We start from the raw sequence: 19,768 nt of genomic DNA on the forward strand, positions 1-19,768 counted from the left end.
GTCTAAACTGGCTAGTAAACCTCACATTACAGAGTACATTTCAATACCTAACTCTCCATGATTCATAATTTGCAGACGCATGTTGCGATCTCCTTGCCGATGGAACCGGAGATCTGCAAATAAACAGTGATTTAGAATGACCCCAAACATGGTCTGCTTATTATGTACTAAACTTTAGATCTCAAATACAGTCATTCCATAACATAATTGATAATGAATAAAACCTTGGATGTTAACCTTAATGCTAGGGAACCTTTCTGTGTAAGTGTGCAATGTGTAAGTGTAGGGATATTAAAAAAAGACGCTAGTATGAGTTGTGCCTCTATGTGTTTGTGGAGTACAGCATGGTACGTGCTTTGCGGGGTTGTTCATATTATATGTTTTAGTAAATGTATTTATATAATGAGGACTTTTAACCTGGGGCAATGGCAGACGCACGACTCTAATAATCATAACATAGCATAGTGCCTTACACGAAGGTATCGTGTAGGCGCCGCAAGATGGCGTCGGGCGGACAGCGCAAAATGGTGTTGTGCAGATGTTAATTTTACAATTTGGGTCTCAGCCAATTACCCGGCTTCGACAACGCATACACACTAGGGTTAATGTTTGCCAACAATGCTAACCATTATACAGGGCTTGACAAATTTTTCTAAAACCTAGGAGCCAGGATGAAAGTGTAGGAGCCAGACCCCCGCTTCCCCCAGGGTAGCATCACTGAGCACCTACGCCCCGGTCAACCAACCCCCATGGCCACACCACTAACGGGGTACCCCAGGTAAACCACCCTCCCACAGCCACATTGCTGAGCAGCTAACCCCCTTCTCCAGGCAACCAACCCCCAGAAAGACCACCCCTCTGCAGATAAAAAAAACCCAGGCAAGCAAAGCCACCACCGGCAGGGGCTGAACTAGAGAGTGGTGGGCCCAGATGCAAGAATATGCTTTGGGCACCCCTATGCAGTGCCTCCAGTAGTAGTCCCCCCTATGCAGTGCCCCAGCAGTAGTCCCCCCTCTGCAGTGCCCCCAGCAGTAGTCCCCCCTCTGCAGTTCCCCCAGTAGTCCCCCCTCTGCAGTGCCCCCAGTAGTAGTACCTCCTCTGCAGTGCCCCAGTAGTAGTGCCCCCAGTAGTAGTCCCCCCTCTGCAGTGGCCCCAGTAGTAGTGTCCCCTCTGCAGTAGTGCCCCCAGTAGTAGTGCCCCCTCTGCCCCCTCTGCAGTGCCCCAGTCGTAGTGCCCCCAGTAGTAGTGTCCCCTCTGAAGTGGCCCCAGTAGTAGTGCCCCCTCTGCAGTAGTGCCCCCAGTAGTAGTGCCCCAGTAGTAGTGCCCCAGTAGTAGTCCCCACTAAGCATTGCCCCTGGTAGCGCCCCTCTATACAGTGCCCTGGTAACACCCCCCTTATACAGTGCCCCCAATAGCGGCCACCCCCCCTATGCAGTGCCCCCATTAGTGGTCCCCCCCTATGCATTGCCGGCTCACTCCGTCTGTCTGACTCTCATCGGCTGCTATAACAAACACACAGCTGCCACAACAGTTACCTTTTTGTAACTATTGTGGTCCTGAAGACGGGGCTTTGGCCCAGAAACGGTCGTAGACCCAATACACAGTATTTGTTGCCATCAATTAATATCTCTGAGTACCGTTCTTTCTGGATTTATATATATATATATATATATATATATATATATATATTTATTACACACACAGAGATACAGATATAGATATATATCTACTTATTGATAATATGCAGCACTCAGGACTTGTGAGAAATATTTATTCAAAAGTTAGACAAATTGTCTAATTTGGAATAAATATTTCTCACAAGTCCTATGAGTGCTGCATATTACCGATCAGTAACTAATTTTTAAATGCAGGCACCAAGGCATATTAACTGATACCTGGGAGAGCCGGACCTATTGATTTGGATATATATATATATATATATATATTGTTTTCATTTAAACATATAAGAACATAAGAATCAGAAATAAACCCCTCTCTGTGCTAATAATAATAAAAATCAATATCACCTATTGAACAATCTATTCTCCAACACATATTAAACTCTAAAATAAATGATAGCAGATGTATTTCAGGGTTGGGTATGGGATGCCGGCATTCAGGATCCTGGTGGTCAGAGTGCCAACGCCGACATCCCAACAAGGTTAGGATACTGACACCTGTCGGTCAGTATCCTAACCATCCCCCTCTCCCTACCCCTAACTCTCCCTCCCTCGTGCCTAAACCTAACCTTCCCCCCTAGTGCCTAAACCTAACATCCAACTTCCCGCACTCTAAACCTAACCCTTCCCCCATAGTACCTAACCCTAACCCTGCCCCCAATGCCTAACCCTAACCCCTAATCCTAATGCACCCCCTAACCCCAGTACATACCATCAGGATGTCAGCGTGACTCGCGAGGATTCTGACAGGTGTTGGGATTCCGGCGCAGGCATTCTAAGCTCCAGCAGCCCAACTGCAGGGAGTTTGACTGGAACCCGTATTTCACATGCTGTGTAAAAGTTTTAAATTTTTCTTTTAAAGTTGATTGTACAACTTTTTACTACAGTATGTGCACAAAAGCATGAAATATACAGTATGTAAACTTAATCATATAATGTTAAGAAAAACATTTTTCATTAGCAAATTATTTGCACCCATATGCATGGCTAACTAAACTGCCCACATAACTACTTTACCTGTACCTCTATAGGGCATGCAGTCAGTTTGCCTACATTGACAATGGGCCTGATTCAGAGTTGTATGCTACTAGCACAAGCAGCTGCTGTATTAAAATATGCAAATGCTGCGGAAGGCATCTTGTGTAATAAGACGGCTCCTGTTGGCTTCTGTGATCATGAGCATCGGGTTACTCAGGATGGCCAGTGTTTACACCAAGCTGAAGTCAGTGAAGTTGCATAAAAGGACGCAGCCACTGGCTACAGCACGCCCAGGAAACAGGGCCGACAGCCCCCTCCATTTCTAGAATGCTGGAGCTACCCCAGCTCTGCCCCCAAATGGCCACAGCCTGTCAATCGGGGTGCTGCAGATTTTCAAACATCTGAGTTGTACGCAAACCAATGAGTTTCTGAATCAGCCCCAATGTCAACATTTATGTTGTGAACACCAGAATGTTGATAGTTATGATGTTGACATTGTATATTAAATGTTGAAATTTTAACAATCACCTGTAAAATGTTGACATTGTCAAGATGTAGACATTACCATTAGAGTTAGATTTAGGGGTTCAAGTTAGGGTTAGGAGATGGGTATAAGGGTTCAGGTTAGGATAGGAGGTTAGGATTAGAGTTAGGGTTAGGTTGTAGGTTTAGGGGTTAGGGTTAGGATAAAAGTTTTGGATTAGAGTTAGGGTTAGGGGATAGGTAGAGTGGTTAGGGTTAGGATAAGAGGTTAGGATTTAGAGTTAGGGTTAGGAGATAAGTTTAGGAGTTAGGGTTAGGATAAGTGGTTAGGGTTAGGGGATAGGTATAGGGGTTAGGATAAGAGGTTAGGGGATAGGTTTAGGCATTAGGGTTAGGAAAAGAGGTTAGGGTATAGGTGTTGGGGTTGGAATCGGTATGATTTACCGCCTTTGGAATCCCGATAGCGGCTGCCCGACATGGGTGAAAATCCCTATCGTCCCTAAGGTAAGTATTAACTAACCTAATTCCCTCCCTAACCCTCCCTTAGGGGTGCCTAACCCTAATCCCCCCTCTAAGTGCCTAAACCTTACCCCCCTTTCCCCGCCGCCTAAACCTACGTCCCCCGAGGTGGTGCCTAACCCTAAGTCCTCCCTGGGGGTGCCTAACCCCCCTTCCCCTAGCCTAAACCTAAACTCCCGAGGGATGCCTAACCCTAAATCCCCCCCAGGAACCCTAAACCTAACCCTCCCCCTCCCGCGGCTATCCACGCTCGGCGCCCGGCGTCCCTTCGATCGGGATGTTGGGCGCCGGTCTCCCGGCGCCAGTAAAATGACAGGCGTCTACATTTAGATGCCTGTCATTTAACCCTCGCCGGGATTAAGCATTCGGGTTGCCGGCTGTCGGGATTAGGTCCGCCGGCTTCCCGACTGAATACCTAGGAGTTATGGTTAGGAAAAGGTTAGGGTTAGGTATAGGGGTTGGGGTTAGGATAAGAGGTTAGGCTTAAAGTTAGGGTTAAGGGATAGGTATAGGGGCTAGGGCTAGGATAAGAGGTTAGGATTAGGGTTAGGGGATAGGTATAGGGGATATGGTTAGGATAATAGGTTAGGGGATAGGTATAGGGGTTAGGATAAGGGGTTAGGATTTAGAGTTAGGGTTAGGAGATGGGGTTACTATAAGCGGTTAGGATTAGGGTTAGGGGACAGATATTGGGGTTAGGGGATAGGTTTAGGCGTTAGGGTTAGGATAAGAGATTAGGGTTAGGGTATAAGTGTAGGGGTTAGGGTTATGAAAAGAGGTTAGGATTAGAGTTAGGGTTAGGGGATAGGTATAGGGGTTAGCATTAGGATAAGAGGTTAGGGTTAGGGGATAGGTTTAGGCATTAGGGTTAGGATAATAGGTTAGGGGATAGGTATAGGGGTTAGGATAACAGGTTAGGGTTAGAGTTAGGGAATAGGTATAGGGGTTAGGATTAGAGGTTAGGATTAAAGTTAGGGTTAAGGGATAGGTATAGTGGTTAGGGTTAGGATAAGAGGATAGGATTAGAGGTAGGGTTAAGGGATAGGTATAGGGGATAGGGTTAGGAGAAGAGATTAGAGTTAGGGTTAGGGGATAGGTAGAGGGGTTAGGATAAGAGGCAGGTCCGGCTCTTGGGGTGTTCGACCAGTGCGGTCGAACAGGGGCGCCACCCCATAGAGGGCGCACCTCTCCAAAACAACCCGATTTCAGTGGAACAGTCCTGTCCCGCTGTTCCACCCGTGGGCCGAAGTGGCCCGCGAGTAATCAAATCGGGATGTTGGGGATCCCCACTGCCACAGCTGTGCGGCAGTGCCGGACCCCGGAGTAGCTGAATGGATGCTACGCACATGTGTGCGGCATCCATTCAGTGCCGGGAGAGGGCTGGGGGAAGCCCAGCTGTGACGAAGTGCTGGGTTTACCCCCAGCCTGACGTTATTTGGAGGCATGCCATGCGGGTACGCCTCCAAATAACATCCCTTAGGGGGCGTGGCCTATGGTAATTAGGCCATGCTCCCATTTTCGGACGCATGCGAGTATTGGGCGCTATTAACTGAGCCGGCACAGGGTGCTCAGACCCCTGGAACCGGTCCTGATAAGAGGTTAGGATTATAGTTAGGGGATAGTTCTAGGGCAGTGTTGGCTAACCTTGACACTCCAGCTGTTGTGGAACTATATATCCCAGCATGCCCTGCCACAGTTTTAGCATGCCCTAATAGCAAAACTGTAGCAGTGCATGCTGGGTTATGTAGTTCCATAACAGCTGGAGTGTCAAGGTTAGCCAACACTGTTCTAGGGGTTAGGGTTGTTTAGAGTAGGGTTAAGGGATAGATATAGGAGGTTAGGATTAGAGTTAGGGTTAGGGGATAGGTATAGGGGTTAGGGTTAGGATAACAGGTTAGGATTAGAGTTAAGGTTAGGGGATAGGTATAGGGGTTAAGGTTAGGATAAAAGGTTAGGATTAGGGTTAGGGGATAGGTATAGAGGTTAGGGATAGGATAAGAGGTTAGGATTAGAGTTAGGGTTAGGGGATAGGTATAGGAGTTAGGGTTAGGATAAGAGGTTAGGGGATAGGGGTTAGGGTTAGTATGAGGTTAGGATTAGGGTTAGGGGATAGGTATAGGAGTTAGGGTTAGGATAAGAGGTTAGGGGTTAGGGTTAGTATGAGGTTAGGATTAGGGTTAGGGGATAGGTATTGTGGTTAGGATAAGAGGTTAGGATTAGAGTTAGGGTTAGGGGTTAGGATTAGCGTTAGGTATAGACTAAAAACTAGAGATGTGCGCCGGATCCCCGTGTTTTGGATCTGTATTTCCTTCAATGTTTTGACTCTGGATTTGGTTTTGCAAACCACCCTTGGTTTTGGTTTTGGACCTGTATTTATTTCCAAAAAATGATATAAACAGCTAAAACCACATAATTTGGGAGTGTTTTTGTTCCTACAGTATTATTAACCTTAATAACAATAATTTTCAGGCATTGCTAGACATTTTTAACCACCTCACAGCTCACAATATTGATTTCACTATTTTTCACCAATATAAGCCAAAGGCTGCAGCGAGCTGGCTGGCTAAAGTAAGCGACAGAGCAGTGGCACAAACACACGGCCGTTTAAAAAAATATACAGTAGGGGATCTATTAAAAATTGCCACACAGCAGTGGCAGACAGGGTGGTAGTTTAATAAACTATAATAATGTCAGTCGGTAATGCCCCAAAATGTGCAAAATGTAAAGAAAAGAGGTGCAAGAAGGAATTGTCCTTCGCACCCACTGTCATGTGGGATATTAAAAAGGGCATGCACAGTTTAACAAACCAAGTACTTTAGCGACAAGGACTGACACTTTTGTGGCTGAACTGTATGGGCCCCCACAAAAATTTTTTGGAAAGACTACCTTCAATTATTAAGGAGGAGGTTGATGATTAGGGTGTTGGTGGTGGAGATTGCATGAGGTGGTCCAAACTGCTGGTAGCTGATACTGGATTGCTAGTTATTAATTTACAAATTATTATAATTTTGTTAAACAAATTCTATGAACTTGCTGCAGATGACGTAACAGGGAGGAGGTGCCTAGATGGTTAATGTCCCTTCCTCTGCTAACTTTGGCTTTACAAATGGAACAGATGCCTTCACAACTGTTGTCAGGATTTAGGTTAAAGTAATTCCACACCCAAGACGTGGCTTTTCTGGCTTTCTTTTGATCATGAGCAAGAACTGCTGCCTCTATCAAATGATTGTTTAATAGTCAATTGTTTTTTTAAATTCCTAATAGTAGTAGTCTTCTTGGGCCCTTTCTGGGATGAGGATCCACCCCCAGCAGCAGCAACAGGCATAGCACTCAAGGATCCTTCTGAGGAACCACGGATAGGAGAGGAGTCAGTCATTCTTATGAAATTGGATGCAAGACTACTTCTGATCACGATTGAGGATGTTGATGATGATGTAGGTGTTGGCGGTTGAGATTGCAGGCTCTGGGATCCAGATAGAAGGGAGCAGCTAGGTGACACTGGACTGTTTGTTGTTACTTTTTTTTAGCCAAAGTTTCTGAATTTTAAAAAAACCTTTTTAATTTGATGAATGCGCTGCAAGCGACATACCAGGGAGGAGGTTCCTAGATGGTTAAGGTCCTTACATCTACTCACTGTTACTTGGCAACAGTTACAAATGGCTTGGCAAAGGTTGTCCGGTTTTGGGCGGAAATAATTCCACACATGAGAAGTGGATTTTTTGGTCATTTGCCCAGGCATGACAACAATGGGATTTTTTCCACCATGGGCAACTGTTGCCTGATTTACAGTTTTTACACAAACATCCTCGGTATCAACATCCTCATCATCATCAACATCCTCATCGTCCTTGTTATCGCCAACTTCATAAATATCCACCTCATCTCCTAGTGCAATTCCACAGAAGCATCCTCAATTTCTAAATAAGCATGTTGACTTGTGCTGCTCATCCCCACATTTGCAGAGGGCACACCAATGGTGGAAGGATCCTCTTCAAGTACAGCATTAGAAAGGTCAGGTTCACACATGGCAACCGTGGACACATTTGGACTCTCCTCGGGGATCAGTGACTTTTCAGAGCACACAGTTGGTTCCTTGTGTCTTAAGCTGGACATCCACTATACAATTTTCTGTCAGATATCTGTTCAATCTGGCTGGTTGGAATGTAACCCTGGTAATGTATGGGAGCACATGACAATCGTCCATTTGCTCACAAACACTGGAAAATAGCCAAAAATGGTTGTTCAGACAAATTGGTTAAAAACACACAAATTTAACCAATTTGAACAATTTTTTGTGTCTTTTTTTTCAGTGTTTAAAACCATATGTTCAACTGTCATTTGCTCCCAGGTTTTCATTCCAACCAGCCAGATTGGACAGATATCTGACAGAAAATTGTATAGTGGATTCCCAGCTTAAAAAGTTTTAACAATTTAAGTTATTTTTATACCTCTACTACAAGCAGAAGGGCTTAAATCATCACAACTAGAACCACCAGTCATAAATAAAGGCCAAGGCCTTATCCTTTCCTTGCCACTTCATGTAGTAAATGGCATATTGCCAATATTTTGTTTCTCTAAAGCTAACTTAGCTTTAGATTTTTTTTCTTTAACAGGGTAAAAGTTGATTTTACATGGCCTGAATGGCCTGGTATGTAGTTCCTGCTCTCCTGTTATGTGACTGTCCTCCATACTCACTGCGGTCTTGCAGCAGTGTCAACAAACAATTATAGCGCAGCTAAGTTGTGGCTAATGCACACAACCAAGCAAATATATATTTATTTTTAAAACTGGGTAAGAGCACCCCTGAACGAGGCAGCAGACCCTTGATAAATGACACAGGCAGCACCCTTGTGCAGCTATGTTGTTGATAAGTGTGAATAACACGCGCGCGCGCGCACACACACAGAAAAATAAAAACACTGATTTAGTTATTTTCCTTTTTTTTACACTGGGGGGAGAACACCCCTGAACGAGGCAGCAGCCTCTTGATAAATGACACAGGCAGCACCCCTGCACAGCTACATTGTTGATAAGTGCGGCTAACGCGCGAACACACACACAGGAAAAAAAGCACTTTGATTAATTTCTCTTTTTTTTTTTACACTGGGGGGGGAGAGCACCCCTGAACAAGGCAGCACCCCTGCACAGCTACGTTGTTGATAAGTGCGGCAAACGTGCGGCCGCACACACACACAGAGAAAAAACACTTTGATTAATTCCTCTTTTTATTTTTAATCTGGGGGGGGTGAGCACCCCTGAACGAGGCAGTAGCCCCTTGATAAATGACACAGGCACACCCCTGCACAGCTATGTTGCTGATAAGTGTGGCTAACATGCACACACACACAGAAAAAAAACACTTTTATTAATTTATTACAATTTTTTTGCCACTTAGCTCCCCTGAAAGAAGCAGCAGCCCCTTGATAAAAACACAGGCAGCACCCCTGAGCGGCTATGTTGCTGATAAGTGTGGCTAACGCGCACACACCCACACACAGAATAAAAAAACACTTTTTATTTTAATTCTTTTCACACTGGGGGTGAAGAGCACCCCTGATGGACAGAGCACCCTCTGGACAATACAGAAGCACCCCTTTATGGACTGCAGTGACACAGGAACACTGAAGCCCCCCTCTTCTATCTGCAGCACAGCTCCTATAAAGTATAGACAACACAGCCCTTATGGACAACAGCACAGCACAGCACAGCCCAGCCAGCCCCTATGGACAACAGCAGCCAGCTCCTATGGACAACAGCCAGACAGCCCCTATGACAACAGCAGCCAGCCCCTATGCATAGCACAGCCACACAGCCCCCTCCCTTGCATCCTCTTCACTCTCCACAGCCAGAATGAAAATGGCGGCGAGTGCGGGGAACCTTTATACAATCCAAAACCTGCGAGAATCCGACAGCAGGATGAAGACATTTTGCCTCGCTTTGAGATCTGAGTCAGGCGGGAAAACCCGAGCCAGCCTTGGATCTGACTCGGATCTGCAAAATTCAGGTGGGTTCGGTTCTCTGAGAACCGAACCCGCTCATCTCTACTAAAAACACAATGTCATCATTCTGATCATGTCAACATTTCATCAGTGTTTACATGCTGACTGTAGATATAATGACCATGTTGACATTTTACCATGTCAACATAATATACCGAATCCCTCTATACAGTAGTATCTCCTCAAATACCAACAAAACATCACTAGGCCAACACATTACAGTATACACCGCACTTACAGGAAAGCACAGGATTTGCCCCTCTGTCACATTCTATGTATATATGCATACTCACTGCTGATGCGGTCACTTCTCTCCGAACACATCGCAGGGATGGGTTCTTTTCTGAATCTCTGTCCCTGTATGCAATTTAATATATTCAGGTGGCATTGTCGCAGATTGCAATGCAATCATGGCTGCAAATATCGTGCCCAGATCACATTGAGTATGAGATTATTTATAAATGGCCCCCATAATCACCATCTTTCATTAAGAAACATATGTACATTTTTAAAAATAATAATAGATTTAAACATGTATAATACCAGAGACTATATACAGAAATTCAGGGGTAAATTTACTAAAGTGAGAGTTTTTAGAATTGAGTTTTAAAAGTGATGTTGCCCATAGCAACCAATCAGATTCTAACTATTATTTTCTAGAAGGTGCTAGTTAAATGTTAAGTAGAATCTGATTGGTTGCTATGGGCAACATCACTTTTAAAACTCACTTCTAAAAGCTCTCAGTTTAGTAAATTTACCCTATATGCCATTTTCCAGCATATTATACTTAATCTACTTTAACACTTTAGAAAATAAATGTAAATTAAAGTACGTTATTACGATTTGTCTTTATAGGTCTACAAAGTGAACTATGCAGGATCGTGAAAAATGTAGCTGACGCCTGTATTTCAGGAATAAGAACAATTTCCCACAGGATAATGGCACAGTCACTCACTGTTGCTAGTTATAATTATAGTAGGCTATGTAGGCTATGTGAAGTTACTTTATTATGTCCAATGAAATGAACAAAAGCATGGAACATCGCAGCTGAGCATTAAGCACTGCAGAGACAATGATTTGTTCCCTGCCCTTCCCCTCTCTTTCTCTGGGCCTGATTCAGAGGTGCACGCTATTGCAGCCGTGACTGCATCTTCATGCTAATGCTGTGGCTGATTGACTTCATACAAAGATGCCCACCGGCTACAGCGCTAATCTGCTGCTGTGAGCATTAATAAACACTATCAGTCACACCAGCTCTTTGGAGACCAGATTATGTCTTAACATGGCCGCCGGTGACAGTGCAAAGACGTAATCGCTGCCCACAACCAGGGCTGCCATCAGAAAATATGGGGCCCAGGACAAACAAAATAGGCAGGGCCCCTCGAGCCCCGGCCCCACCACACCCCCAGACACTTACCTTAGTTACCTCACACACACACGCACTTACACACACCCTCCCCGTCTGTAACTGCCGCAATGTGTACTCTGCTCCCCTCCTCCTGTATGTTCCGGATAGGGCTCTCCTTCCTCCACTCGCGATTTGTATCATACTTCCCCAGGGTTCAGGACTGTAGCCTACTTACCTGCCAAGCATTCCAGTTCATTCTGTAAAAACCCGGGCGGCTCCTCTGAGGCATTGTCATTGCGTCATGATTACATCATGGGCGGAACACTGCCGACTGCCGAGAGCTAGGTGCAGCTGCCTGGTCTGCAGTGAACACTGCAGAGATCTTCGGCGCTGGCTAATTTTAGGAAGGAGAGCTGGGCTCCTGTGCAGCTTTCATCCCGCCCTTGTTATGCCACTGACAGAAGTAGCACGCGGCGGACTGTAAAAGGAGCAAGCAGGCAGGCACCCGAGTGTCCGGCAGTGGCAACAGCATCGGTAGGAGGTGGAGCGGGAGGGTGTCCCTGGGCTGGGCCTGTCAGCTACTCACTGGAGTCATGGCTATTGTGCAGCGGCGGGGTAGGAGCGGGCGGGCTCCCAGAGAGTTCGGGCCCAGGACTATCGGCAGTCCCCCTCTGATGGCGGCCCTGACCACAATACAGCTGCATCTGGCTAGCCATCAACTAAAACCACCCAGAGAAATCTACTGAAATTGCCTCTCTCTGCGCCTAAATTCGTTCTCCAGCCCCCCGGTAGAAGCCAATGGGACACATGCACGGTGGTGTGGCTCAGATGCATACACAGTCTGAAAACATTGACCACTTGTGTGTGCATCAAAACTCCATCCATCTCTTAATCAGGCCCTCTGTCCTGAAGCAGATGTCATTTGTATAGCAACATGTAATTGTAGCTACATATAGGCCCTCATTCAGAGGCGGTCGCTCAGGAGCGATCGGTCGCACCCAAAGTGACCGAGAATATGCAAAACGAGTGCTCAGTCGCAAAGCACATCGTAAGCGCGGAAACACCCACAACAATGAAAGCACACCTCCTATCTCTACGGCCTAATTCAGAGTCGGTCGCAGGCGGCAACCTACGTCAGCACGATTAACACCTGTTACATTGTTAACTAGTGAGCAAAAGGATTGCAGTCGGGAAGACAGGCTTGCGCACGCGCACTACCAGGCATACGCATGCGCAGTTGAAAAAAACATCGCTCGCTACATCCAATCGCTCCGTGCGACCGCCTCTGAATGAGGTCCATAGTCTCATGTAAAGTATGTACTATAATCATTTGGTCCGTTGATGAATGTATATGACCATGGGCGTAACTACCATAGGTGCAAAGGGTGCAGCTGCTGTGGGGCTGAGAGCTTTGGGGGCGGGGGGGCATCTTCCTTGTCAAAGTTACATATGTTATATGAATTTTTCACCATTGGGTGTTACATAGGGGCCCTTACAACACCAAGTTTAAGGTAAAAATATGGCATTTCCCTTTATATGGATTGTGCACCATCATGCAATCCTAGTCAGTTAGGCATATCTCTCCCTATATCCCCCTAGGCATATCTCTCCCTATATCCCCCTCCTCTCTATCCTGACGCTCTCCTCTACTGTGATGCAGCCTGAGGGAAGAGAAAAGCTGTCAGTGCTCTGGTACTGAACCCGTCCTATCCATTGAGGAGCTGAGTTCACTATGCATACTTCCCCTTGCTGGAAGCACTGCTGCTTCCAGATATATATATGCATATACAGATATACTTGTATGTTTGTGGGTAGATAGATAGATAGACAGATCGATCGATCGATCGATCGATCGATCGATAGATAGTACCATTTATGTATAAAAAGGCAACTACCTCCTTACCTATTCGAACCCAATAGTATTTACCCCAATAATATTTACAGTGTGGCGGTAACCAATTAATTAGCGTCCAAGAAGCTGTAACCTCATTGGCTGCAGTTCATGTGAATATGCATATGTTATACATGTACATCGTATCAGAACCACTTCAGCATTCAGCAACCATTCCTACATTAATTCTTCTCATGCTTTTAAAAACTGAAAAATGATCTGCATTTCTCAAATTTATAAAAAAAAAATCAATATGTTAAATGCTCTTTTAGGTATTCTAAGTAGACATTTCTGCACAAACAACAATTACACTTATTTTGTAGTGACATTTCCCTCTACTTTTTGGGTCTATTCAGCAATGATTTTTTTTCTTACTTAAAACATGCGGAAACTGTCATTTCTGCATTTTTTAAGTATTTCCACATTTTTTAAGTATTTCTTCTCCATTAATTCCCATCTTGCAGAGTATCGCAGTACAGCCATTGCTCTCTACAGTGCTTTAACGCTTCTTTCTATTCAGCAAAGCAAAAAGCGTTAAATTACTCGAAAAACGTTTACATTATATAATTCCATCTCAGAATGTCATTATATAAAGAAAATCCTTAATTATCCCGAAAACTGCAGGAACAGAGGGAAATTTGCAGGATCTTGAAACTCCGTTCCTGCTTTGAGGTGACCGCTGACTGTAAGTCCATCTCCAGCCTGTCAAAACTGTCTACATTTATTTAAATGTGTACATAGGCTTTATATTAGTCTGTATACATTTGATATTTATGTGCATTTATATGTAACATTTATTTGTAAACCTCTGACAAGCTGGCGTTGGACTTACCCTCAGCGGTCACAGCAAAGCAGGGACGGAGAAAATTCACAAACGCATGACTGAGCATGTGCAGGAGAAGAATCAGAAGGTTTTGTTTTCTAAATCCTGAAAACAAAACAACATCCCAGGGACAGCGTGTTAATGCAACCGCTGTCCCTACATAAAAAAAATGTTGAATAGGGGCCATAAAATTTCATAATTGATAAAAATTTTAATATTCGGGGCAACATTGTCTTTCTTGCGGAATAGAGCCCTTTGTGTATTCTCCCTTCTCTTTAAGAAAATAAACAATTTTTAACATTTTTACAAAAAGTGCACATGTGGTTTTAAGAAAACTACATTTTTATTTATTGATTTTATCAATAATTATCAATGTTCCATTTGAAAACAGGAAAACATCCCTAAACCTAATGATCCGAACCTGGTAATTATTCAGGTGCCATTTGCTTTGGAAGCGTATGTTAACATATAACATATATACTGTACTAGAGTATGTTGCCACTATATTGTTAGATTTAGGCAAAATGAACTAAACATCTGACCTGACTTAGAACCCTGCGAGTACCAAACTATCTAGCACTCTAGGACATACCATTATTTGTGGCAGATGCTGATCATTGTGCCATTGGTGGACTATTACTGTATTTGGAGCTACTATACACGAATGAAGCTGCAGTCTGGTGTAGGAGAGGACGATCTGAATCATACGAGTATAAACAAATGAACAGAATTTAGGTTTGTAACTAAACAATGCACCAGCTGACTGCACAGCTCTAGGCTTCTTGTTGGTTGCAAGTGTTTATTAATAATAAAAAGACACGTTCTCATTGCGTAAAAAACAACATGTACATAAATAAATAAATAAATGATTGCAATGCTTTATCAGTTATCACTGGAATTATTACTCCCTAGATTTAATCACTTACAATAGTTTTCCTTAACCCACAACAGAATTTATTAACTGTGAGAACATTTTCTTCCTTTCCCCACTAGAGCCGCGTTTACTTTCTCCTTACCTGGACACATTCATATCCGTCTGAGGCCTCTGCGTCTTCTCCACAGCCAATTTAGTGAAGATTCCCACCAGCACCATGAGCGCAGCCACACCACATATGATATACACAATCATGTTGGTCTTGTCCTTGCTCGGGTCGTCAACCGAGTCCTCACCTCGGGCAGGTGGCTTTCCTGTGTTGGCCCAGTTTGGGGTGTCATAGTTGGAACACATACTTTGGTCCAACCTCCCGTGTTTGAACTGGCAGCAAAAGCGGTAGCCACAGGTACCACAGCAGTACAAGTAACTGCTGGCATTGCAGTTAAATGGTGGGTCCCACTGACCCATTACATCATAGTAACCTCTACACCGGTCAGCTACTGGGGGTTGCTCTGTAGGAACAGGAGCTTTGGGTGTTCCGTAGACCGGCTCCTCTTCAAGACCTGCCTTAGTGTTCGGGGTCCTGGCTCTCACCCAGTAGGGATCCAACAGCGCAAACCAACATAGCCCAAGCCACAAAATAATCTCCATCCGAAGCTTCCTCCAAACTATATCTTTTCAAACTTGCAGAACAGGTATAACTTCTAGTTACTAGGAATAAAGTGATCCAGGGTGTGTTTTAGGATCAGTTTTAGGGAACAAGCTTTACCCAGGAGGGTCAGAAAGAAGCATTAATGACTACTCATGTGAGCAAATCCTGCGTTCTCCTTTGTTAGTCCTTTACTCATTGTTAAACGAGGAATAATTCTCATCGAGGCTCATTCTTGAAACTTTGGTGCATATATAATGTCCATTTTCTTGTTCGCATCCATTGATTTTTTTTAACAGATATATTGTTAAAAACCCATTCAGAGCACTCCTCCTGGTTTAGTAACTTCAGTTTCTTCCTTTTCTGCTATATTTTATGTATTATCCTTTTCTGTCTTTTTTTTCTTCGGGGCACGTCCTCTCTGACTGAGTACTCGGTAAGTGTGATTTATGTACAGTACATGCTAGGGTGGGAGGGGGCTGTTAGTGGAGGGAGTAAACTGCATCGCATACAGCTTCCCGGGTCTTGCTCTACTGTCATCTGGTGGACACCAGCCAGGAACTAACGCTAGTAGAAGAAGCCAGAAGGCATTTTATCAAGGGTGAACTAGCTGCTAAACTGGACTAAAGACAAGCCTAAAATAAATTACAGAAGCATGTCTGCAAGTTGCCATATCATATATAGCTAAAAAAGAGTAGTACATATGTACACATTTACATAGTTTTTGCCTTGAGAGTCCAGTTTAGCAGCTTGCTACCAAATCACACATAAACACACACACATCATGGCCATTTATTCATGATCGCATTTGCAATGCGATCTGAGCATGTCATTAGTGACCATGAATGCATTGCAAAATGCGATCATAGAGCTGGAATGCATCATCCAGCGCCAGTGGCAAACGCAGGATTTCTAGAGGGGGGTTTCCAAATGCTTGATTTTAGAGCGAGTGTGACCTGTCCATGAAGAGGGCATAATTAGCACTTAACCAGCTTTAATATGCGTCATACAAAGTATATTGTGTGTCATAATTCCAGCATATACAGGACCAGTGTTCACAGTAAGCCATTAAATGAGGCAGTAAGCCATCCTGCCTGAGCTGAATGGTTTTATTTTAGATGTGGGCACCATTCCAGATCATTAGAGGAAGTCCGGGAGTCTGGGAGAGCAGCAGAATAACCTAGCACTGCCCTGGACATATGTACATATTGGGCTCTATAGCAGCATATCCCTAACAGTGAATGTTTTCCAGATCTCCTAGTTGGTGCACAGGTTATTTATTACTGACTGATACAAGTTAAAAGATCCACGGGTGGTGCTAATTATTACATTTGTGATACTGTGAAGAACATGTAGCACTAGTAAAATTCTATTCTATTACTATATCTATTGTGGTGTGGGCTGGGGAGGGGGCTTTTTCCAGGCAGACGGAAATCCCCCTGCGTTTGCCTATGAGCGCCCGCAGGAATAGAGGCTCCTAAAGTAGCCTGTCCCCGCGATGTGCCCGCAGATCAACCAGGACTGCTGCACATGCGCAGTCCCGCTGACTGCACATGCGTGACCGCCATTGCCGTAGGCAAACGCAGGGGGTTTCCGGGTTGCCTGGAAACCTCCCTCCCCAGCCTACACCATAACCACAATAGAAATAGTAATATAGAAGTTTTCTAGTGCTGCATGTCCTTCTCAGTATCACAAATTAAATAATTAGCACCACCTGTGGATCTTTTAACATACACCTGTGTACCAGCTAGGAGATCTGGAAAACATGCACTGTCAAGGGCGCACTGCTATAGACCATCAATAGGGTTAATTATTAATACCATATATTAATACATTATTCAGTGCATGACAAGATCAATATGTACATATATGTCCAGGGCAGTGCTAGGTTCTTCTGCTGCTCCCCCAGATGCCCAGACTTGCTCTAGTGTTTTGGAATGGAGCCCACATCTGAAATGAAAACATTCAACTCAGACACGATGGCCCTACCGCCATATTTAATGGCTTACTGTGATCACTGGTCCTGTATATGCTGGTATTATGACACACAATACACTATGTGTGATACATATTAAAGCTGGTTAAGTGCTAATTATGCCCTCTTCATGGACTGGCCATACTCGCTCTAAAGTCAAGCATTTGGAAACCCTCATCTAGAAATCCTGCATTTTCCACTGATTGCCGGGGAGGGTTGCAGTGTTTTGGGGGATTAAGGCGCAAATATACAATAATAAATGGGCCCCTAAATGACTGAAAAGCACGGGAAGTTGATCTACTACTGGTTTAACAATAAAGTTTCACCAGCCTACCCGGCAGGGACAGATCTTTAAAGAAGTCTGACTTCTGCCGGCAAAAGCAGCCCCAATAGGTTTCTTTTGGGGCTGCTGAGGGCTACTCTGCCATTAGGCAGGTTTAGTGTGCCAGGATCTGGGGGGCTTCACTGAGTCTGTCCATCACATTATTAAGAACGTCTCTTATACCCCTTTTACACCGGAACTAAAACCCGGGTTATTGCAGGGTTAACCCGGGCAGTTCCTTGGTGTAAAAGGGGTGAGGGTTGGATCGCCGGGTTGAGTGACCCGGCAATCCAACCCAGGTAAATAGCGTAGCGTAGCCCGTGAAACCCTGTTGTGTGTACGGCGCACTCCGGGTCACGATGACCTGCAGTGCACCGCAAGCCAGCCGATTGGTCCGGCTTCAGTGGCACTTGGAGATGACGTCATCTAAAAGCGTCCACTTTCACGCTGGAAAAGCCGGGTCTCAGCAGACCCGACTGCATTGTGAGTCGGCGCCGGCTAAATTCCGGGTCTGATCCGGATAGGAACCCTGTTCCAACTCCTGGTCAGACCCGGAATTTTGGTGGAAAAGGGGTATTAGCGACATCCTTGTACTCAAAGCAGGTAGGGGCTGTGGAACTTATAAGATGTTGCCTCCACATTTCACCAGAGGGGCTTGGTAGTGGTTATAGGTGGTGGGGGCGGTGCGATGAAGATTTGCCTTAGGTGCCGAGAAAAACCTTGCATTTGCCCTGATAATACTACCGAAGTGTATCAAATACCACATGTAGTGCAAGGGCTCCAAAAGGAGCCTGTCCCTGGGATGTGTTTGGAGTGAAGTGACTGCATGAGCGGTCTCTTAACTCCTCTACCAGGACTCCGGCACATGCGCGGTTTACTGTGTGGCGGCCATTGCCAGAGAGGGTTCTAGGGGAATCTTTTTCTGGTAAATATTGCGAAGTGTAGTGTATAGGCTACAGTGGCTAACGTCATCTTCAAATGGCGTTAGCTGCGGAGGCCAAACTCTGGAATTGGTATAGCTGACAGATTTGCATCCCCCATAGAAACCAATGGGGGTTACGGATGCTATCGGAAATGGAAGGACCGCAGCAGACCTCCTTCATACATTGGGCATTAATATTCGCAGTTATGCCGCAAAAAATTATGTTTTCGGGGAATATGCCGCAAATATTTAATGATAAAGAGCTGCCTGTATAACATGGATCCATGGATGAGTAATGTTTTTTGTTAAAAAAAAATGTAAAGTAAAGAGTGAAATGAGGTCCCCCCCAAAAGTGGCACCAGCACTATCCCTTGTAGCATAGGTTGATATTAGCAAAATTGGGGTGACAAAAATTGCACGATCCACTAAATTTGCTAGAACCAGCATTAGGCTTTACCAGCCAGGGCTAATGTGACTATAGCAAGGGGCCAAACAATATATGGCTCCCACGCTATTGTTCAACCAGCCCTAGGCTAGTCAGCACAGTGTTGGACTCTCTACGGAATCTGCCTACAATGAGAAATATAGGATGTCCCTACAGTAGGAGAAACCAGCCCTGTGCTGATGGCTCTAGTAGGGTTCTTCCCACACCTGGTTAGCAGTGGGTGTGGGATAATGCACCTGGGTCCTGCAATACACCTGTAAAAAGTATTAAAACAAAGACACCTATACACACACACTGAAGGTAAAAGTATTTTATGGAAATAACACTCCTCTTTGATCCATCTAGCATCCATGTCCTAGATTGCCAAAAAAAAAAGAAACCACATAAAACTATGCTGAACTTAGCACTTGTTATTTGCATTAAAATTAATATCTGCCCTCTGATTGGTAAGCTTGTGAGAACAGTCATTCTGATTAGTATTAACCCCTATACATGGGGAACAACCAATCAGAATGGCTATTTTTATTAAACATTTTAATTAAAATATTTTGATTAGAACTTCTTATTGGGAACCATTTCCTAGAAACCCTAATCGTGTACATATTATTTTAGGATTATTTTAAAATAATCACATACCTTGGATATCCTTATCAAACTTATACCCTAGCAGTTAGTGTTATTTCTCTTTTACTGTAAATCTATTGTGAGGACGGTGACCTCAGGGCCTGATTCAGAGCCGCTCGTAAGCGGCTGCTCGTTTGTTCCGACCGATGTTCGCACAACTGCGCATGCGTACGGATTTTAATACGCATGCGCGAACCAGTCAGTGCGGCCGAAAATCGTGTGCCCGCTAAATAGCGA

At 44.6% G+C, this 19,768-nt stretch overlaps 1 protein-coding gene across 2 annotated transcripts in view; it reads right to left on the reverse strand.

Annotated features, from left to right (window-relative positions):
• The window catches only part of LOC148532226 (protein shisa-9-like), a 214,044-nt gene extending 198,396 nt beyond the window's left edge, over window positions 1-15,648 (reverse strand). For both annotated transcript variants that reach the window (XM_088468099.1, XM_088468100.1), the window contains exon 1: window positions 14,737-15,648. In XM_088468099.1, coding sequence (XP_088324225.1) covers window positions 14,737-15,245 — 509 coding nt within the window. In that variant the 5' untranslated portion in view covers window positions 15,246-15,648. The remainder of the gene's footprint in view (window positions 1-14,736) is intronic.
• Window positions 15,649-19,768: the final 4,120 nt, after the last annotated feature.

Source organism: Taudactylus pleione, unplaced genomic scaffold (assembly GCF_031769625.1).
Source record: "Taudactylus pleione unplaced genomic scaffold, aTauple2 ptg000080l, whole genome shotgun sequence".
NCBI classification, from domain to species: Eukaryota; Metazoa; Chordata; class Amphibia; order Anura; family Myobatrachidae; genus Taudactylus; species Taudactylus pleione.